The 23,240-nt window shown below is 43.6% G+C and overlaps 1 protein-coding gene across 4 annotated transcripts in view; it reads left to right on the top strand.

Annotated features, from left to right (window-relative positions):
• The window catches only part of LOC120503555 (desmoplakin), a 51,512-nt gene that overhangs the window by 7,864 nt on the left and 20,408 nt on the right, over positions 1–23,240 (top strand). For 3 of the 4 annotated variants that reach the window (XM_039712142.1, XM_039712144.1, XM_039712145.1), the window contains exons 1-8: positions 3,768–4,769; positions 13,668–13,770; positions 15,431–15,579; positions 15,927–16,101; positions 18,717–18,845; positions 19,978–20,028; positions 21,058–21,219; positions 22,146–22,250. In XM_039712142.1, coding sequence (XP_039568076.1) covers positions 4,564–4,769; positions 13,668–13,770; positions 15,431–15,579; positions 15,927–16,101; positions 18,717–18,845; positions 19,978–20,028; positions 21,058–21,219; positions 22,146–22,250 — 1,080 coding nt within the window. In that variant the 5' untranslated portion in view covers positions 3,768–4,563. Of the gene's footprint in view, positions 1–3,767; positions 4,770–13,667; positions 13,771–15,430; positions 15,580–15,926; positions 16,102–18,716; positions 18,846–19,977; positions 20,029–21,057; positions 21,220–22,145; positions 22,251–23,240 lie in introns of those variants that run through there. The other variant, XM_039712143.1, reaches the window with a different exon arrangement.

Consider the following 23,240-nt stretch of genomic DNA (forward strand, 5'->3'; position numbering starts at 1 on the left):
CAGAAATACTGCATGCATGCTCTGTGGGTCATGGTAGGACCATGCCAGGAAAACAATGTCCCATGCTGGTCTCCTCTAGCTGAAGCTGAAGAGGGAGGCATCCTGAAACTTTTTGTCTGAGTAGTCAGTCAGGTTTGTCAAGGCTGACACATCCCTTACCACACCCTCTACTTTTGCATGGTATAGAAGGAATTGTGCAGTCCTAAGCTTCATTCCTCTTGATGAATTCAAAGACTTTTTTTTTTTTTTAACCCTGCCAGAGACTGAGGTGGTAATATTCCAGGGATTGTCTGAAAGGAGCACAGTGGCCATTCAGGAACCTGGAAATGACAGCTCTCGGGAGGCAGTCCTGGACTTCACTGGACACCTGTAAATCTGCCTGTAATTAGACATCATCTGAGTTCATTTAAGATATATCTTCCCCATGACAGGGATACAGGATAGGACACAGGCTCACAGTGAGCACCTTGTATCAATTGCACCCTGCCCTCCAAAAACTCTCCAAACATTCACTGGGGCATATCTACATTTTAAAGTGCATTTTGCTGCAGGACCCTGTAAATCTGCCCATAATTAGACACCACCTGAGTGCATTTAAGATATATCTTCCCCATGACAGGGATACAGCTGAATAAGTTGTCTGAGCCCTCTGTTTGTTATTAATGACATTTTGGACCATGCCTGCTGTTGCTCAGAGGTCTTCCGAGTGGCACCAGCCTCTCTTCACCTGCATAGAACAGCTCAGACTCTGGAGTATTAACTGTGAGTTTTCTGGGGAGAAGTCTGCCCAAGCAAAGCGAAGAAGTGGAAATGTCCAGGACATTTCACAAATGTCATCACAAACATGGACTTTGTGAATGCTGCCACTCAGCCCAAGCTGCCTCTTCCCAGGCAGCCCCTGCACAGCAGAGGTGGTGCATGTCAAACACTTTACAAAGCCACATAGCCAGATTAGTGGCTTGCACGTGCAAACTTGTCCTTACTGCCCAAAACTGTAGGAGTTAGGAACACAAGAGTCATGTACTGGTTTACCTGGATGATTTGATGTGTTTGGAAGGCCGGAGCTAGTTTTTTTGCAAGCTACCATAAAGGAAATCAGTTACCAAGTCAAATTCAGATTTGCACTTTGAATGACAGGTGTCACTGCTTATCAATGTGTTTCAGCTACTTTAAATGTATTTGGTTTCTATGCAGGCAAGGAGGGCATTAAAGAGAGGATGCCATTAAATAAGCTCAGAAGAGGCCACGTGAAATAGGAGGGGCTGGCAACTACTGCCAACAGCAATGAATGTACAAGCCATTGAGGGGAATTTCACAATTTTAATAGATCTTTACCTTAGGAGACAGAACTCTGCTAAAGGAGAGAAACTCCAAATTACTGCATTTTATCCACTCCTGCATGTAGTTTTCCTTAGGAGGAAAATCGTGCAATCATGGTTTGGTTTGAGTGGGAAAGGGCTCTAAAGGTCAGCTACTTCCAATCCCACTGCCACGGGGAGGGACACCATGAGACTGACGTTTGCAGTTTATTGGCTATTTGCACTCAACAACTCTTTGATACCAAAGAAAGTAAAGGAACTTGGGAAGTGGCCTTAGGTACGTCAGGACTGGGCCTTTCCAGGAATAGTGGAGCAAGATTTAAGTGGGATCATCCAGCTATTACACTGATATTTTCATGCATTTCAAGCAATATCTATGTGACTTGATCCTGCTTCAAGATAACTGAGTCCAGCTAGGGTAAGCACCCAAGAAACACTGACTACTTCAGCAAATTTAATTATTTGTATTTATGTATTCAGTTTATCCATTAAAACGTCTAAGATAGGAGAACTGTGCTGCTCACAGTATCATCTCAGTCTTATCCTCTTGTTCTCATTTCAGTGGGGCTAATTGTGCAAGTAGGACCATCAGAACCCAGTCATTATTTATGTATTTAAGGATTTTTCTGCGTGTAGGATTTTTCTCCAGGTAGCAGTGACTCATCCAGGCCTCTGGGTGTATCAACACACGCTGTCTCCATCACAGATAATGGTGTGTCTCACTGAGCTGGCACACCAGTCCAAGCTGAAGGGTGGGGCTCATTGGAGGTGGTGCTAAAACTCAGCAAGAACCTCAAATCAGCGTAATACTTTTGGATCTCTAAAAATGCATAAATATAAATTGACAGCTTTCAAAGGGACTTGCTGGGGAAAAAAAAGCTCCATGTTTGTATGTCTGAATACGAATACCTAGCTTGATACACCACCATGCAAAAATTTGACTTTTATGTATATTGGTGGTACCAATTCAGAGATCTGAATTTAAGTTTCAAAAAGTTTGGATTGGAGTATCAAAGCACAAAGTTCAAGTTTCCCTCACTCTGCATTTCCTGCCTATTCTACATCTGCTTTCTACTTTTTCCATCCTTCTTTGCAGCATTAAGCCTCTATATTTGTTTTTCTTACTCATCCTCGTTTTGTATTCTGCTCCCTTATGGCTTTGAAATGTAATGTCAAACCATCCAATCGTGCAGATGTAATCTGTATTCAAAACAGCATCCCAAATCCACATATATACACAAATATATATGCATATTTGTATGCATATATATATATATATTCACTCATATGTAATGATTCATGTTATATATAATACAGCATATATATTACAATATAAAAGTCACTGCATGACTTCACATATAATAAGCCACCTTGCATTCTGCCTCTTCGTAGCGCTCTTTACAGCTCCAGGCGGTGCCACCAGGATGTCCTTCAGGACCAAGCAACCCCACGTTTGCTTGGAGGAGCTCTTATGGCTCCTCTACGCCACACTTTGCCCATCACCTCCAGCAGCAGGGCAGGTTCACATGTGACCTGTGCCCACAGAGTCCTGTCAGCTTCAGTGGCGCTCGGGAAAACTGCACTAGTTTGGTTTTCTCTTGAATAGTTTAGGAAGTCTTGCCCTTTGATACTTTTATCTAGTTCTTTCTTACTGCCCCATGACCTATCACTTGGATTTAGAATACTAGGAAAATGAGGAGCGCAGAAAAGACAAAAACAAGCCCAAGAATTTATGCATGGTGTGGCCTGCTGGTAATCCCACACAAATTAAAAAAACTTCCAGCAGGCGTGCTGTGGCAGAGCATCAGGTAGCTGATACGGCTGGCTCATGTACTGCACATTGGGATGAAAGCCTCAGGATTATTTCAGGAAAGCCTGGCACGGTTATTCACGAGTGACTGCTGCTTCTTAAAAACTGCCAGTTTTGTCTTCAAACACCATGGACAAGAGGCCAGACCACCTGAAGCAGTGCCACTGACCGAAACTATCTAAGAATTGGTGCTCACTTGACACTTGAGACTAATCCAATGGTCACTGGCTGGCAACAAAGGTCCCTCTGGGCATCCGACATCAAAGTGCCTTTGCCAACACCCTGTACATGCATGGATGTGTTAAAATTACTTTGCCTCCTAAGATACGGCCTATTTGAAAGTTAAACACAAATTTCACAGCACCAGAAGGCAGGAATCAACAAAATCTGAGGAGAAAGACACGTTTAAATGCCTGTTTCTGCATATCTTCTTTCTCAGGCACAGATGCAGTCAGCGCACGGCACTAGTCCAACATTTCATGCACTGGGGCACAGGTTTCAGCCCTGTTTCAGAAATGCACTGGGCTTGGAGTGCCCAAAGCCCTCCTAAACATGGGACCCTGTGTATTTTGGAATTGATGAAACACGCAGGTCATTTTCCTGACGTGCATCAACACCCTGTGATGCGCAGGGCAGAGGGCAGCTGCCAGTGGAACAGACACATCCTCGACGGAATGGTGCCGATTTACCCAGCGCTGCCGTGCGCAGGTGCCGGGTTCTTTCCGGAGAGGCACCAAGGTGTTTGCCATCGAGGGTACCCTGGCCCTGTCCATCCTCCCCGCAGCATTCCCAGCCCTCGGAAGAGCCGCTCCATACTCCGCGGCTTGGGCCGCAACTCCAGAGGAAGCGCCAGCCCGCAGACACGGTACAGGCCGGGAGGGAGTTTCCACTGGACTCCAACCTCCGCTGGCGACTCCTGAGGGCAGCACACGCACCGGGAAAGGCGCTGGAAACACCGGTGCGACGGCGACAGAGGCCGCGCGCTGCCCGGGCGGCCACCGGGGAGCGACACCGCGGCGGGGCGGGGGCCGGGGCCGCCGAGGAACCGGGGCGGCCGCCGAGGAGGCGCGGAGCACGCAGGCGAGGCGCGGCTCCACGCCCAGGAGCGCCGCTTAAAACCACCACGGAAAGGTGTGGCCTCGCCTTTCCTCTGCCGGCGGGGAGGGGACGGGACGGGACTTCTGCTCTTGCCGCCGCCGCCGCCGCCGCCAGCAGCCCTCCCATCCCGCCCGGCGCTCCTGCCCTGCCTCACCTGCGGGCCGCCCCGACCGCCGGCTCCCGGCCCTCGCCCGGCCCTCGGCGGACTGCGAGGGAGCGGCGGCACCGCGGCGGGCGCTACCGGCCGTGAATGCTTTTCCTGCCGTCGGGTCCGGCCCGGTGTTCCCGTCGCTTTGCCCCTCGCCCCGCGTCGCCCCGGGCGGCTCCCGCGCTGCCATGAGCATCAACGGCGGCTCCCACCCGCGCATCAACACGCTGGGCCGCATGGCGCGGGCAGAGTCGGGCACCGACCTGCGCTACGAGATGAGCTCCCATGTCGGGGGCGGCGGCGGCGGCGGCGGCGGCACCACCCACACGCACACCCACAAGACCTACTACTACCAGAAGACCTACGGGGGGGACTACGCCTCCGACGGATACGGGTAGGTGCGGGTCCAGCCGGCCCCGGCCCCGCTCCCTCGGGGCCGCCTGCAGACTGCTGCCGTGAGCCCGCTCGCGGTGCCATTCCCTAGGTGCGCGAGCTTGCGAGTCTCCTTTTGCTGTTCCTCCCGGAGGCGTCTTAACTTCTAAAAGACTTTTAAAATGCAAGCGAAGAACTTAAAAAAAAAAACAACCCCAAAACACTTTTAGTGGTGACTCTCCTTGAAGAGAGTAGCAAGACTAAAACCAATGTGTCCCGTTTGCACTGAGGGCTGTAAATGGGTCGGTGCTGGCTCTATTGACCCAGGAGTTCTGTGCTGATAAACCCCTGCTTTGCTCAGTGACGCAAAACAAGCTGAGCTGAAGTGAATTGCTTTATACCCCCTACACCCAGGCTCTGCCTTCCCCAACCAGTTGCATAACTAGGGCTGTAAAATCATTTCAGCTAGTGGGAAATGTCCTGTTGCTAATTTTTGAGTTTGTTTCTAGCTTGTGTGAGGCCTGGGAGTTTAAGTCACGATCTTTTATAGAGCCATCCCTGACATTTGGTGGCAATGGGGCAGAGATACGTGACAAGCAACACTGGTCTCCTCGCCTCTTACCTTTTTAACCTTTTGCTTGCCCTGGTGCTGTGAGCACACTCAAGATCTTGCAGGCAGGGTGCCAGCTGTGAATCCTGGCTTGGGGAATGCCTGTTCTCATGGATGTAGGTACCAGCAATCTGTGCACGTCAAGTCTGACAGGGGCTTTCTGCCGAGTGCAGTAATCATGAAGACTTCTCCATTTATCTCCTTGCCTGGGAGTTCACAGGACTGAAAAGCAGGCAGCAGTCAGGGTCACTGAAGGAAGCAGTGCTGATGTATGGTACAGCACCATCACAAAGCACAGCTGGTGATGACCTGTCGGTGTGTGTGGAGTGGCTGTATTAAGTCTGTTGGTCTCATTATGGATGCCAGTGACTCAGAAATTAGTGCAGGAGCCCTGTCATGTATGTTGTATTAGAACTTAAGCCCTAATTTTATGGATAGTACATAATTAGATTGCAAAAGGGTGGGAATTAAACATACATAGTAAATAAACAGCAGATGAGAAAAGGCAGGCTTTTTTATACCAAGCAAATCTATAAGTGGCCATAGAGAGTTAGGGTTATCCTAGAGAGCACAGAGTGCTCAGCTTAGGAAAGTCTGACCAGTTGCTAGAGGACCACTGAATGAATGAAAAACTTGCATTCTACGGATTTTTTGTTTATTACTTTGCCCAGTTCTTAGTTTTAGTTCTTTGTTTGACTTTTGGTTTGTTGTGTGCATAGGTAATTTAGTTACAATGAGTTGCAGCTAGAACACATCCAGTTACCAATACAGTAGTATGATAATATCTATTTATTGCTGTATAATAAGAACAGTTCAGTACTGTAGCATTGGCGAGTGCACACACTAGGACTCCAAAATGCCATTGCTGCACTGCCTGTGTGAGGATTTGTTTTGCTAGTCCTGCTTCATTGCAAATACCTTTACTGCTTACAAGAGACAGCCATGAAAAATGAATGGCAGTGCATGTTACTTCCCGGCTGTTCTCTTTCCCCTCACTTTTCACTGGTGCAACTCTGTTTGGATTCAGCAGGGTGATTTCCATATCACTCCCAACTTTCACTAGAGGAGAAATGCTTTCCTTTAATTTAGCATTCTTTGGCTACAGTTACATATTTTAAACCTGTCTGTAGTTTGTTAGGCTCTTCTTTCTGTAGCATTCAGTGGCGGTGCAGCAAGAGTGGAAAGGACAGACCTGATCGAGAGGTTAACAACCTTATATCAACATTCTTTCATTTGCTTTTTTTAACATAATATTCATATCTCCTTTCTGGGGACGTATGTCTGGCAAGGAGGTTGCAATGAAAGTTCCTGTTCACTTTATTGTGAGATTTCTGAGAGGAACTAAAGACAGTTATTATTGAGATGACCAAAAAAAGAAAAAAAACCCACATTTACATATTGTTTTATGTGAAAAAATCTGACCATACCAAATACTTTAAATATTTTTTTTTTGCAACAGAGTATGTGTGTTTGCCACCTTACTGAGTTGCATAGGTTTATTTTTAAGCAGTGGTGATACGCGTTGAAATGTGTCTCAAAACAAGTGGTTTATTGTCAGTTAATGAAAAAAGCAGTTTTGCCAGATTTTGTACGTTTGTGTGCAGAAAAGCCACTAAATGCTCTACATGTTGTGCTATTGGTTCAGGGCTATCATCTATGGAACTGGTTTTATTAACTACATTTAGCCTGACAAATTCAGTGCCAAAGTTTAGTGGCACCTACTGAACTCAGAAAATGAAGGCTTCTTTTTTCCATGGGGAAGATCACTCTACCCTAATTTTTAAATGCAGCAGGATTCAAGTTAGGGTCTAGTCTTGTAAGTTTTGGGGCGTATTCTGCCAAACAAGTCTGTGCTGAGTATTACATTACTCACAGAGCAATATGAGACGCTCCCTACCCTTAGGGCTCAGCAAGGTGCTTTTACAACATTCCCTGTTTCTTCTGGCTTGGGAACTCGGGATGAGCTTGGCCCGGAGTACAGATACTCAGCTTGACAGTGACTCACACGCTGCTAAACTGCCAATTCATCAGTCAAATGTTTATCAATGTCTTTGCTATGGAGATAGAAAATCTGATAAACCGTGAGAGAAAAGAAAAAAATGCGACGTTGTGCAGTTTTCTTTGCCATTGCTGAGATTAGGGGAAAAATAGCCTAGGATTCATGGTCACTGAGTGACATGCACATAAATTAATTTACACAATTCTACTTAAGGATTAATGTAACTTCAGTGCTTCAAGTTGGAAAAGGAGTTAGAAAATTACCTGCCCTGCCCTGACGCTACTTTGAGGGACCAAGAAACAAAGTAAACGTGGAAAAAACCGACTCAAAGCCACACTTTTGCCTTTCCCATCAGTCTCTCAGGGATCTGTAGAGCCCTGGCTAGCTGAGTGGGGGTAGAGCTGGCGTGGTAACTTCCCCTTCGAGCTGCTCAGACGGCGAGGGAGGGAGGAATGTGCGTGAATTGCTGCGGAATACCTCCGGCTGGCAGGGAAGCGGTGCCCGCCGTGAGAAGAGACTCCGGCTGAGCCTTTCCCGGGTCCCTTTTCCGTAGGGACGCGCAGGTGTGGGAGCCTCTTGTCAGAAGGGTGTCTGCTGCCTTTCGAGCGGCTGCTCTCCGGCAGAGCTGTATTGCCACGGTCCGGGCTAGAGCCGGCGTGTGGCACCTCCCTGTCCCGGAGGCGGAGGTGGGAGAGGCAGCTGTGAGCAGCCTGCTGCATCGGGCAGGTACGGCCTTTGGGAACGGTTCTGTCCCTCCTGGTGATTCACACCACTGGGAAAAAGCACCAGGACTCTCTGTGAACGGGTGTGGCACGATCCCTTGTGAAACCCTGCGTGCTGCGAAGGCACTAAGCCTCTGGAGTCCTAACAATTCAATAATTCACTAGTGACTACTAGATTTTCCCCCCTTTTTAATGGTATTTAGAGCCTGACTGTACCAGATGCAGAGGTCTTTTGAGGTTTCCAGCCATCATGGAAGCCCTAGTCTGTGTGCGTACTTGGCAGATGGGACTAGTTTGGTGAGGCTGTGGTGTGCCAAAACTGGTCCTAGTTAGAGCAGAGACATATGGGGAGAGCTCTTGATGATTTGACAGTTTGTATTCACCTCCTTTGAGGCAGGAGGGGGAAAGCTGGACTGCAGCACTTCAACTCCTGGTTATTTTCTTGTGGATGTCGTGATTCACCCCCTTTATGCTGTTGCGTTTTCCAGCATACACACACCCAGCTGGCAGGTGGTGGCAGATGGGCGGTGGTATGTGCAGGCTCTGTGCTGGGAATGCAGATTCCAGGTCAGGTTTTTCTTCTGACTTGCCTACCCTGGGCATACCAGGTAATCCCTTTATGAATCTTTTGCTTGTTCAAACAAGTTTGTGTGGAGGGGGATGGGAAGTGTGAAGAAAAAGAAGCGCAGTTTTTTTGCTCTTGTTGAGTAATGGGAATTGTTCAATGTTCTGGATCTGCTAAAAGACTTTCTTTTAAGGCTTCCTTCATTTTTTTGATGAATTAAAAAAAAATTAAAAAGCATTGGGTTTTTAAAAGGCTGGAAGTTCTGTGGAGGGCTTGGAAAATTTAACAGGGAGTATTCTAACTGGTTTTAATTAGTATCTTCATGACAAGAGCAACCTCTTTGTGCAACCTCCCCGAGCTTTAGGGAGTTGTGAAGCTGGGAAGGCTCCTCGGGTTTGCTGGATGTGTTTCTGTGTCTCCTTGGCCCTGCTTCTCTGGGCACTGATCACACTCTGGATAGCCCAGCAGCCTCTGGATGTGCAGTAGCAAAGGCAGACACTGGAGCAGCCCCCACAGTGGAGGTGTTTGTGCTGGGCTGTGCAGGTCTTGAAGCAGCAGGAGGCACATGAGAAAGCAGAAGGTGGCTGGCTTCCTGCCCCATGGGTTCTGCAGCAATATCAGCCCCCACAGTGAGCCTGTGAGGGTGCAAGCTGAGTGTTTAGAGTAGGTATTTGGTGTATTCAAAACACATCCCTTGGGATAACATTTTGACTGCTTGAATAAATTTGTGCCTGCAGTACCCAGCCCTGCTGTGTTCTGGGGAGGTGGGCACTGCTGACATGTCTGTCTCTACGCCCATAACTCATCGTATGGCCTTGAACATGTTTCTCAGTCCCTTTTAAAGGAAAAGCAGGAGTAGTTCTTTCTTGTTTCAGTAGAACTGGGGGTCTTGTAAGGATCTTGGGTACTGCTCATCAGTTAGACACAAATCCTACTTCAGACACTGGGGATTCAACAGTAATGGCTGGATTTAGCTCTGTTGGGGTATATTCCAGCAGAGGAGTGTTGCCTGGGCTGCTATCCTGCCCAAATCCCAGTGGCAGCAGGGGTTGGGCTGCCCTCTCATTTCTCAGGGAGAGCAGGAGGGTATAATAGCAAGGGAGCAATGTGTTCTGCCTTGACATGCACTGAAAAGGGTGGCTCCTGTACAGAATGATGACAGGGAGATGCTATGCCTTTCCTAGGGCTCTCCTGACAGTGGAGAGCAACAGGCCTACATTTCAACATCCCAAGAAAATAGCAATTCATCTGTGTTTTGAAGTGTTTTCATAATTTTAAAACAAAGACACTGCCCCCTTTTGTTTTCCTTTGTTCCTTTAATAGTTAATGACTATTAAAATTAAGTTATTTTAATGAAGAACTCTGCTTAATAAGACCTTTTTGAAATTAATGAGTTGCCTTCCAAATAAGTGCCATGGTCTAAAATGAGTTGTAGGGACAAATACGTAGTTAAGGTCAGAAGCAGTCCAGTCTGTTTCCCTCAGCACTGTTCTGCAGGGTTTACAAAACCAAAGCAGCACAGCAAATAGTCAGGTTATTGCAAATGTATATATTTATTTGTAATAGACCCTGCACTCTTTTGTTATGAGTCCTGCTAAAAGCCTCCAGTTCTTGCCAGTTCTGCTGGAATGGTTGATAACATATACTGCATTTCCAGGGGTGCAGTACAACAAATGAAAAATCTGCCCATATTTTCACTGCACGGTGTGCCTACAGTGTTGGCTACAACAGGATCCTCTTCATAGATGCAAGGTTTAGATACTGCCAGAGTTAAATCAAATTGTTATAGCAGCAGCAGGTGTTACAATGACCAAACATTACTCTAAACTCGTTCAGTTTCATGTAAACAAAATCAGACAAAACAAGAGAGACACTGACAAAATACCGTGTAAAGTAACCCACTTAATCTGTGTTCTCTGAGGATTGTTGGTATCCTACCTTTTTCTAAGGAACATAAATATATTTTTATGTAACATGTAGGTTACACGTTTTTACTTTAAAAATCCAGCTTTGTTCTTGCCTGTCCAGCATGTTCAGGGCTTGCCTCAGTTTCTTTGGTCCAGTATTTTCTGTGTTGGGTATGGTTTTACTTTAGCTGTCTGTTTCCTACTGCCTTAAGGTTGGTTGTCTTATTACTCTGAATTGGAGTTTCTGCTTTGATCTGCTCATCCCCATTAAAGGCCTGTTGGCTTCATTAAGAGGTAAATTACACTGAGGGGCTTTGAAACTGCTAATGGAGCGCCTTCCTGTCACATGGAGAAAAGTATTGGAGATATGTCCCTGTGAGACTGTGCTAGTGCCATCTGATGTATCAATATCAGTGTATGTCTGTTAAGGTGTTGTCTCGCCAAGTATTTTTATTTTTAAAGTTCAGGGATTGATTTATGCCCTTGGGCATGTTTGTACAGCTAAATCCCCTTCAGATTTGGAGTTCTTGATTTCTGTTGGCTTGGTGGAGCTATGCCATCGAACATCAGTTCCTATGCTGGTTCTGATTGTGCCCCAATAACCCCATGTACCTCTGTTTTGTCTTCTGACAGATTGAAAGCCAGTGCCTCTAACAGGCCTTGACCTTTTTATCATTATCACAAGATTAATCTCTGTTTTTTCACTGGCCAAACTGGTGAGATTTTTAACAACAAATAAAATGTTAATAAAATAGTGTGCTCTTTTCTGTTTTCAATTTGTGTTGCTCCAGCTTCCATTATTTTGGTTATATCTTTATCTCCTGGATTGGGGAGCCTTAAATATGTGCTGCTTTCTTCTTGTGAAGGTCCCTGTGAACAGTAAACAAGTAACTTGTTGTTACTCTGTTTGAAGACCTAGATAGGGCATACTTAAGCCTCTCATTTCAAGGCCTCTGCTTCTGCTTTTGAAACATTTTGTGCATCTATATTTAGCTATCTTAAGGTTTTCAATACTTTAAATTATTTGGGCAATAATTATGGATGTGGCATTCAAACATCATTAGAATGAACACAAAATTATTGTATTTCTACTTCTTTATATTTTAATTTAATAGTTTGATTTAAAATAGCTTTTCTTCACAATTTCTTACCATGTTAACTATAATAGCTATTGTTTAGACCTCTTGTCATGGTGGAGTAATGTCTTGGAGTTCAATGAAGTTACTCTGAAGCCAGTGGAGATAGACTGACTGGTTATAGTATAAATCTGGTCACCTTCTATACTTCATCTATACTTAATTTGGCTTTAATGGATATCCAGCGTTTGTAGCTGCCAGAACATGATGGAAAAAGTGATTAAAAAAACCCCCAACTTTTCCAGTGTTCTAAAAAGAGAAAATTGCTTGGAAGGTTCCTCTCTCTTCTTTATTATGTTTCATTCATGACAATAATTGTGGGTGTAATTAAATGTAAATTTTACATACAGTCAGATATTTCTATATCTAAACACAGCAGTGATGCCTAAGGAGAAGGAATGATTTAGAAAAGGAAGCTGCCAAGAAGCCTGGCACAAAATCAGCCCTGTATGTTATTTTCCATAATTGTTTTCTTTAAGCTGTTTCCAAGACACACAGGGGTGCATAGCACAGTGGGGTGCAGTGTTTGTGTAGCCAAGGGGTCACAGTACAAGCTGGGGGTGCGTGTGTACAGCTTGTTTTATGTCACCCAGTGACTCTGCAGTTTTGTCTCTACACTTCTGAGGGTCTGTTCCCTCGTATGGGGGAAGCTGCTGGGAAGTTGCTCAAACCTTTTCTATTTGCTCCAGATGAGCTGATAGGAGAATGGCAGGCGGCTGGTGCATCAAAAGCACATGCTGCAGAAGAGCTCTTAAAAATATTGAATGCTTCTCACCACTCCAGTGATTTTGCCAAGGACAGTTCTGCTTTTTCATTGTCACAATTCCTTTTGTGAAGGATGGTCAGAGTGTTCAAGTCAGTGGAAAGATTTCCATTGAATCCAGATTGTTTGCTGGCTCTGAGTTGGACAGGTTCACACTGGTACTGTTGTTTGCATTAGTGTTGTAAGGAATGTTTGTCTCTTTAGTGATTTGTAATGGAAAGGGTTACCTACTGTGAGCACAGGAGTTAGAAAACTAGACAAGGCTTGGAAACACTTTAGCTCTTACTGTCTGTTAGATTAGTTTTAGTTTCACTGGCAAGCCAGTGAAAGGAGCCGCCTGGACTTGCTTGGGATGTCTGATTCCATCACCAAGGAATGCTTTCCCACTTGAAGCACCTAACCCCCATTCAACTACAGTTGCTGGCTTTGATGGCTGAATCCTAAATGCTGGAAAAACAACATTCTGGCAGTATGGATGCAGCAGATTATGTGCAAGACAACAATAAAGACCCCGTTACCTGACTTGTTTTTTTCCCCCCACTAGTGTTTTTTACTTGGAGACTCCAAACTCACACTTTATGTATTTGTAAGAAAGCGTGTCCTCTGGCTCCAGGCTCTACATCTATTTTTGTAGTAGCTTGTGTATCTTGCAATTCATTCCTAAAACACTGCACTAGCTTTGTGCATTTCTGCTGATAAAAGGGCCCTTCTTACACTTGTGTGGACTTGTGTGCTTCTGTGCTTGCCTAGCTGCAGATCCTGCTTTCCTTGTATGCCCTGACATTTGATGGCTGGTGTGATAACATGAACAATTACATCACACAAAGGCTATGCTCTAATGTATTGACTTTAACAAAGATTGTGAATAATTCATTCTTGCTGTAATGCTGCCAAAGTTTTGTCTATCAAAGCAGCAAATACCTGTGCTGGAAGAAAAACTTCCTCCTTTATGGCATGCCAGTTTCCACGTTCTACTCTGTCCTGTGGCAAAGTCAGTCCATGCCTGCTGTTGCAGGACTATAAAGTGGCTCTGCCATTGTGGAATTGTCGTTAAAATTTCCCAGTGCAGTTGAAGTGTATGTGTCTCTGTGAACCTATATGAGGTGGATTATTCCATGCAACTTCTCTTAACTGTTCTGAATTTGTTTCTCGTATTTTTTCAAAATGCACAGTTGCTCTGTATTTACTTCAACTTTTTTTTCTCCTTCCCTACAACAGCCAGAATGGGACCTGTACCATGTCCAGACGCCAGAACACCATCCAGGAGCTTTTGCAAAACTGTTCGGATTGCCTGACGCGAGCTGAGCTCATAGTACAGCCCGTGAGTGCTTCTTGTTCTCCTTATCCAAAGTGATTATGAATATTACATACATATTCTGTGTTGTTATCTGGACTCACAGGCTCTGCTTCTTCATCTCCTTTCTCCCCTATCAGCTGTTTGTGAGGCAACTGAGAGTGGAATGACATACTTCCTTCTTAAGTCTCTTCCTTCCCTCTGTACAGTGTTCAGTAAAACTGATTGAAGTGCATCTCATTAATGAAAGGGGTCTTCTTGATTTAAAAAAACAAACAACAAAACAAACTCACCCTCAAACAGATTCCATTGCATCTTATTTTTCAGTTTTAGATCAGGATCACTGTCAGCACTCACACCTGTTACTAATGATTAACTTACACTCTCTTAGTGTGTTCTGTAGGATATTGTCATCATTTGCAGGGCCATAATGAACATGAGCCACCTTAGGAAATACCTTCATTACCTTTATTTTATTTTTCCAGATGATTCCTAAAGAAGTAAATGAAACTAGACTAAAGTTTTCCTGGCTGTTTCAGCTCAAATACATACACATAATCTCTGCAGTATGCTACTCTGGTACAAACCCCGAGTGCTTGGGGGCAGGTTACTCACTGAGGCTAAATTCACTCCTGCAAACATGGGGCGTTCTCCGTTCCTGCTGAAGCAGAGGAGGTGCAGGGTGGTGAGTGCATCCTGCTGCTGAGGCCACTGAGATGTGAAACACTTTAACAGTCCTGGCAGTAGATGTGATTTAATGCGCACTTTTGGACCCTCTGTAGACAGAAAATTCTTTCAGACATGAACTCTGTGGTTAGGAGTTCATTTCCTTTTCAGAGATACAGGACGTGTGAGCATGTTTATATAAAAATCAATGCCAGAGTAAATACTGCCTTTTGTTCAGGATTAATATTATTCCAGTGAACTTGAAAGAAAGAGATGTTTAGTTCCAGCTTGGTGCCACAACATGCATTGCCTGCTTTGTTTCTTTCTAAGGGACAGAGCAATGAGGTCCATAATATTTTATTTGGAAAGTCAGGTCACAGCTGCATTGTGTTTTGCTCAGCATGGCTGTTCAGTGTGTGATGAGGTCAAAGAGCCATGTCTTCCTGGTTGAAACACCATGGCCGTGCTGGTCCAACTGCACCGAGAGGGTGCATGGAGAATTTGCCTAGACTGTGGGTGATAAGGTGGGATGTAAATGCGATGGAGCATGGAGCTGGACCCAGGCAGATGGTTCTGCTTGTGTTTTTGCTGGAGAGGGAAGTCTTAGAACATCAGGGAACCTTGTAGAAAATCAGGAGTAATATCTACCATCTCCTACCAGGGCAGTGTTTCTTCTCATCTTCTGAACACAAAAGCATGATGTCTTTAGAAGTTAGCACACCATGTGAAGCCTTGGCTCCACTGAAATAAACATCAAGATGTGCTGCTCTTTATAGAAAGTTTTGTTTGATAACCACATTTTAATAATTTTTTTTTCCATATTTTATTTTAATAAGCACTTTCCAGTGACAGTGGATCATCAGCCTTCTGCCAGTAAAACTGGCAGTCAGAGACCTGGCAGTTGAAACTTAGCATGCTTCCCAAAAAAAACCCTAGTCCTCACAACACCTTTTTTAAGGCAGCCAAAGGAAGCTTAGGTGATGAATATTTTATTTAGTCTCCCATCTTTTTTTTTCATTAGGAATTAAAATATGGAGATGGCGTCCCACTTAGAGGGAACAGGGATCTGGAAGAGTGTTTTGCACAGGCAAATGACCAAATGGACATCCTGGATGGACTGATCAGAGAGATGAGGCAGATGGGCCAGCCCTGTGACATGTATCAGAAAAGGTATTGTCAGGGAAGGGTTGGGGTGGGGAATGTGACTGATAAAAGTTTGTGGTACCTCAAGTGCTCACCTTCCCTGGTGTTGCAGGATGTAATAGGAATCAGTAAGGTGAAACTAAATCTGTTTGGTCACACTAACATGGAGAAGGGTCTTGCAGTAATATATTTCTGATAGAAATTGATGCCTTAGTTGTCTCCATGAAATCTTAATCTGTATATTTTTTCCACGGTCTTTGCTTTCAGCACTTTGTTTTGAATAGCTGGTGGTCCAGTAGGAGAGATAAATTGCATTGTGTGTGTGTTTTCTGGGTGCTTTGCTCACAGGCACTAAGTGTTTCCTTCCTTTTCAGGCTTCTTCAGCTCCAGGAGCAAATGCGTGCCCTGTACAAAGCCATCAGCGTTCCCCGTGCCAGGAGGGCCAGCTCCAAAGGTGGTGGCTGCTTCTCCTCTCAGAGTGGCTCGGGCTGGGATGAGTACACAAAACGTGTCACAAGTGAATGCTTAAGCTGGATGAGGCAGCAGAAGGTAAATCTGTGCAAAACACGGGGACAATGCTAAAATTTGGTGTTGTTTATGAATGTCACCTCCCTCATATGTAGTAATGTTTTGGGTGCCAGTAGAAAAGTAAAGGTACATGTGAATGCTTGCATGTTATTCCAAGTTCCTTTTATTACCCTCCCAGTATTATACATACAGTGAATTCTCACTGAAATCCAAACATGGATTGGAGTCTTCTTTTGCAGAGGAAGAGGTATGGAAGTTAGATTTGAAAGCTAAATGAAACACAGGTGTTAACATAACAAAAGCATTGGCATATTTGTGTTAGAGATTATTATGCTCAATATTTCTCTCCTTCCTTCCTTGCACAGATTTCCTTTGATTCACATTTATTTCAACCCTTTACACAGACAGGACCATCTTCATTGACTGAACCATTGTCCAGTGTTTTGCAGTTGCTTTCCCCCTCTAGTCTGTCTTTATCACAGAGAGGTAGGGCTGATTGCCATGGGACTAGGCTTTCAGAAATCAGTGCTAAAATGCACACAGAAGTGCTGAAGCTACTGTTTCTTGCATTCTGAGAACAAATTCGCCAATTCACAGCTGTTACTGATGTAACCTGGAATGGAAAACATACACTGTTTTTTGTGCTTCTGAGGTGAAAGTTGTGTGTTGAAGTGAAAGTTATGAGTTTGTGGTTAGACAGCCCTTTCTGAGAGACAGGTAGGGAGGATGGAACAAGGTGGCTGAAGTCACACTTTGCAGACTTCTTGTAAATTGAAATTGCATTATTTTTATCTCTATTAGGTTGTTGCTTTGCGATTCTGTCATTATTATCTGTGTATGGCATTTGCCAGGTGGCTCCTATGCAAATCAAATGAGGAGAGCAGAGCTCTGTAGAGTTGAGTATTTTTAAGTGAGTGCTAGTTACAGTCCAGTCTCTCCATGTGGCATGTTTTAGAGGAGGAAGGGGATGTGGAGATGCACTCCTTGAGTGGTAATGTGTAAAGCATTGTGCCTGGACAGCCACAACTGACATCATTGCTCTTCACATACTGTGGGAGAGGAGGCTGATTGTCAGACCTGCCATGGCTTGAGGAGTGATGTTGGACAGACTCTGGGCATGCTTCCAGCGATGAAAGATGGTGAACAGGCTGCACCTTCCAAAGACACCACGTGATGCCCTGCTCAGACACTCCTTGCTAAACACAGGGAGCATAAGCAACTGCTTTATAGCTGTGTTCCCACACTAAACCTCCTGTGAAAGTAAAAGGCTCTCTCTCTTCCCCTTCATCCCTACAGCAAAGCTGAGGTGGGGCCAGTAAGCACTTACCTCAGTGGGAAAATTTATTTTGAACTTGCTATGATGCTGTTTCTTTCTGTCGTGCGTTGCTGTGTCCCACTACTTGCTCACATTGAGACTAGGATAATGTTTCCCCTAGTAATGTGGTGAGTTGTGGGAAGAAGTTCTGAGCAGCTGAAGTTTTTTGCTGTTTTTCTGGTTTTTGTCTGCATGGTTTGCTGGTAGGAGAATCAGATGGTAGGGAGGGTTAGTCAAATTTCCAGCGCAGAGCTGGGGAAACTGCAGTGAAATCCAGACAGCCTTTGTTAGCATATGGCAGCCAGCCATGACTGCCACTGTTGCTACAGTCTCTTTAGACTGTTTAAATATAACGAGAAGGGTCAAAGTCCTCTAACTTTCAAATGGCTGAATGAAAAATGGTTTTGTTTCTTGGATCATTTTCAGCACTGCCTTTGAACCCCTACGCTTGAGTTCTGGCTTTATTGTCATCTGTTGACTCATAGAGATTTGACTCCAGGCTGGTGATTACCAAATTCAGTTCCAACCCAAGATTAGGATACCTCTTTCTTTACTGGGCATGTGCATAGACAGGCATTCAGATAGAGCTGTAGTGTCTTTGCAGCATAAAAGAGCATTTGGAGTTTGAGGAGCTGAATTTAAAGTTAGGTCGCTTTTAATATTTAAAAAAAATGAAGCAAGGAATGCAGTCAGTTTTTGGGTTAGTAATTATCAGGTGCATTACTGTTTTTCAAGGCTGTTTCTAGACATTTTTTCTTGGCATCCTACAATAAATGTTGCCAAAATGCAAGACAAACAACACATTTTTTAGTAATTTCAGTTTCTCTTCTGTGGAGTTTTTTTAGTGTGACTGCATTTAACTGAGGTTGTCAAAGTTTACATGAGCAAAATTAAAATGGAAGTCTGGTGTACTGGGCTATAGAACTTAATTGGGCATTTTCACATGAATTGCATGAATAGCATTGTTTGATAAAGTCATGGGTTGTTTTCAGAGTGATAAGAATGTAATTTTACTGTGGAACATAAAATAACAGTTTGGTCCAAAGACAACAGATGAAAATACACTACTGAGTGTGCTTCATCTAGTGTAACTTTAAACAATTGAAATATTTTTCCTATTTTGCTTCTTCTGCTTTGGGAGCCTGTCACACAGTTTAATTGATGGCAATTTAAAGAAACTGTAACCCCCTATGCTAAACTTCTCTTTATTTCAATTTTACTCTCTACCACATAGTCTGTTTCCTTCAGTTCAATTCCTTTATGCTCCAATTTAGTCAGTAATGTTGGAAATGAAAGTACCAATCCTGTTTCTTGTTCCTAGGTTGAAATGGAGCAAGTGAAATGGGGGTTTGATGCAGCATCCATTGAGCAACAAATTTGTGAGCACAGGAGAACCCACAATGCCATCGGAGACTATCGTTGGCACCTGGACAAAGTCAAAACAGATCTGGTAATTGCTGTCCTCCCTTACACTGTGCTTGGTCTAGCTATATAGCTTTGGCTTACTGGTGTTTCACTACAAAAAAAGGAATGCTTGAAAGTTCATCTGCTCTTCAGAAAGCACTGGTGTCATGATAAGAACCGCTTCCAACTCTTAATTCCTCCATAATTCCTCAGAATTTTAAAATAAAAATTTAGTAGCTATTTAGCTTTTTATTGTTGTGCACCAAGGCTGGCAAATAAGTATTGCTATATTATTGAGATAGGTGTCTAAGAGTGATTATTCTCACTTGCTGGCTCAGTATATTAAACAACAAAAAGTGAAAGAATAAGGTGAGTGCTCAGATGCAGCCTTGAGTCATCAGGTTTATTCTGTGAAAAATGCCTGAATTCTGGGCTAAGATTAAAGCTTTTCTTATGTGTTGATATTATTTTTCTTTTTTTTTCTTCTGAGACTAATGTTGCCCGTTGAATTTTGTGATTGGAATAAAGAAGTGACTGAAAATGCAGTGTTAACTTCCTCTCCTATCAGCCCAGCAGTTAGGTATAGGATAGAGGAGGCTTATTTAATTTCCATTCATCTTTTCTCTTATTTGGCAGGAGAGAGTTCAATCTAAAGAAAAGGTAGTCTGTTCTGGAGCCCTGATCTCTCAACCAAGCTGAAGAGTGGAAAGGATTTTGCTCCCTTTTCTGCTTCAAATAGGAAAGGTGATAGTCTGCCCTGTGGAATACCAGTTCCAAGGCTGGGCAGGTTCCCAGCCATAGAAATGGGGACGAAGACTGGAGCTGTCTGCTCATATCATAATTTATACTAGTTCACAATCTCCAAGGCTTGCTCTAGGACTAGCTGGTACAGGAGTTAGGTGCAGAAAGAAATCCAATTTTGAGTCATGTTTTGGTGTTACAGATTATGTGCAAGCTTGGTTATATACCGAGCATCCATGAGAGTAGCAAGTTTGTCTAAGCCTTGGTTTTGTGCTTCCTGAGTCACCCAGTGGAGCAAATCTGCTATTGACAGATGTCTCTTGCAGGCATTTGCATGTTACCACCTGCAATTATTATGATATTGACTCTGTAAAGTAAATACCAGTAAATAGGCAACTTGTAAAAGGCTCACTAAGTGTTTGCTGTCTGTGTTCCAGCGGGAGAAGGCTGCAGTTCATCAGCTGGAGGAGGAATATGAAGGCCTGCTGGTAAGTAAGGAATGTGGTCATTTCTGAGACCTTGTTTGCTTTATTAACACCTGTGTGATTGTCAAGGGATACTTCAGGTTTTGACAGAGTGACAGATGCACATTAAAATAACTATTCAGCAGTAAACTGAAAGTGCTTTATAGCTTCTGAAAGATTCACTTTGAGTCATGGACTTGAGATTAATGCATTGCCTGCTGTATAATTGACCTATTCTCACAAGGAAGTTTCTCGTTTGTACCTGGTGAAGGGAGTTGGTCACTAAGCAGGCAAAGAGTAGACCTTTACCTCCTTAATGGGAGCAAATGTAGTGATGAAATTAGGATGTATATGAAACTTTAAAAGTTACTCAAAGGTGGGACTAGAACCAACCAAATTCTGTGTAGGGCTGTGCATCTTCCCTGCTGCAGATCTTCATGTAAAACACAGTAAGAATCTTGTGCAAATGGTTTATTTAACACTTGGGATCAGAATCTGATTCCTGGCACCTGATTTCAAGTAACAGGATGTTTATTATGATGTGAAGACAAAGAATTTTTTCTTGAAGTGTCAACTATGCAAAAGATGCTGCTGTAATATCAAGGATGTACTATGAGCAGCAAATGCAAGTAAAAGGATGTTAAATGTTCAGGCATTTCTTGTACTTCCCCCAATGCCTTTTTGCTTGCCTTCCTACATGTCTGCTACATGTGTGCTAGAAATAACTTTGAGAAGGTGCTGACATCAGGTTCCTATTCTATAAATCCTGACACATTATGCACTGTCTAACAGGTTTCATGGTTCAATAAACCCAGGCACATCTGCTGTCCATTGCCAACAGGTTTTACAGTCATGTTGATTGTATTGTTATTTTGCTTAAAAAAACCCAAAAAACCAACCAACCAAAAAAAAACCCCACAAACCCAAAAAAAGACCAAAAACAAACAAACAAACAAAAAATGCAAAAGCCATGCTGTGCTCTTAGCTTCCCTTTCTCCACCCAGCTCAGGCATTTATATGTTTATGGCTTCTCATTTCTGTACTTCCTTGCAGAAATATTCCTTTGAGAGAATGGATCAGCTTCGCCAGTTCCAGAACCTCATCCAGGCCACCAGCAGAGAAATCATGTGGATCAATGACTGTGAGGAAGAGGAGCTCCTCTATGACTGGAGTGACAGGAACACTGATATTGCCAGGAAGCAAGAGTCCTTCTCGGTAAGATAGCTCAACTTCCCTGTGCTTTCCATCAGTCCTCTCTTGCCCTCTCTTGGAATAGTCAGCCTCTCTTGGGAAAAGCTCATCACAGGGTGTGTTTCTTCATGAAGTTCCTGGGGTTTTTATCAACAGTTTTCAATAAAATACTATGTAATAACCTTCTGAGTCAGGACAGGACATTTTTTGGAGGATTGTGTTCCCATTCAGGGAGTTGTCATAGTTTATTTTGACCTTGGAATGTGGCCTTCTTGGTACAGTCCACTACAGAGCAGTGATCACCTACAGCTTGTGCACACAGTCATTGTGCTGGCATGCCAAACTAAGGGACTTGAATCCAGCAGTTTTAATTCTCCCTGCTGGGACTGTGCAGGGCTCAGAGGTCCCCATATTTGGCCCTGGTTATCTGTCACCAGGAAGGAGAGCTGTGCTCTCTTCCTCTGATGGTTCTGCCAGTGGCACACTGCATGCATGGTCGGATGTAGTTTGCCCCGCTCCTTGTCGTCTGTGGGTGTGTAGGGAAATGGGGCATGTGTGTTTTGTTTAACCAGTATTGGTGCTGATCACCACATTGAAAAAGGAATGAAAGTTCGAACTATTATGAAAGTGCCTTTTTTTAGTTCAGTTATTCTTGATGTTGCAAGATGCAGTTGTTTTTGCTTCCATCATTCTTAAGAAAGGCAGAACTTAATGTGCTTTGCTCTCTGAAACAGCAAGCCTAGAGACTTGAATTGAGATGATTGCACCTTCTTTGATTCTACTGTCTTCATAATTAACTTCAGTACACCTAATGGAAACTCTTTATACTGTTAGAGGGGATAATTTTATATTATCACAACTATCTGGGAAATTTTAAGCAAATGAAAACACTGTTCTGCCTGTGCAGTGTACCTTTGGAGTTAATTTAATACTGTGCTTTGGTTATTTAGAAACGTATGAGTGAACTGGAGGTTAAAGAAAAAGAACTCAACAAGCTAAAGCAAGAAAGTGACCAGCTAGTGCTCAATCAGCATCCTGCTTCAGACAAAATCGAGGTGAGTTAGACTTTGTGTGATTTCAGTTGCTCCTTTAGTTGCTATATGAGATAAGTTCTTGGTGAAGGTTCCCATACAAAGTGCTGCATTTGGGCTCAAGAAGGGTTTGCCTGCCCAAAATCATGTCCATTTTACCTGTCTGTATGGGCTGCTCTAACAAATATTACTACCTTCCTCTACAAACATATCTATTAACAACTGCATGGTGATAGATGCAAGTAAAAATGAATTCTAAGCTTAGGGCGTTATCTGAGTGTATTGAAATTGCTGTTTCTCGATTTGTGCTGACTACAGTGAAGGAGAATTTATGATAGGAAGGTATGTCATTGCTGTTCTGCTGTCTTAGTAGGCATGTTTTGAAAAAAGCCACACCCTTTGTTGAAGGTTTATGTTTAATCCAGGTGCAAATACTTTCTGCAGCTGAAATTCATAGTGCCTTTCGGTGGCTTAGCCAAGATACTTTTGCTTTCACAGTTTGGTGTACACTTACTTCTTAATTAAAAAGGCAGCAACAATTTGGACATTTTATTAGGAGATGCTGTAGTTATTGCAGTTTCAAGAGTGCATAAGAACTCTGCAACTGAAGAAGCTAAAAGGAAAAAGAAATAATCCTTTCTGCCTTTCAGTGTGTTTACTTGGTTAACTGTTATCATATTATGTAAAATCCTCTTTCTCCTGTAGTCAGTTTCTCTCTTAAAGGAAAGATTCTTTTAAGCTCCAGCAGTGAAGTGAAAGTTCTGTGTCATTTTTTAAAGAATATACATGGCTGCTTGAGTGTTTTGAATTTAAAAACAACAAGCATAAAATACTATGTTTGGAGGTGTTCCCTGAAAGAATGAGTACATGGCCATTTGCAGCTGAAATACTTTATTTGCACTACTGTTTGTGCATTTCACTCCTTTTTGTTAATGCACCTGGGGCTTTATGTTGATCAAACAAATTCAGGTCATGAACAGATTTCTCTTTGTGTCTCACAAGCAGGTATTTAAC

The sequence above is a fragment of the Passer montanus genome, unplaced genomic scaffold (genome assembly GCF_014805655.1).
Source record: "Passer montanus isolate IOZ18808 unplaced genomic scaffold, ASM1480565v1 scaffold26, whole genome shotgun sequence".
Lineage (NCBI taxonomy): Eukaryota > Metazoa > Chordata > Aves > Passeriformes > Passeridae > Passer > Passer montanus.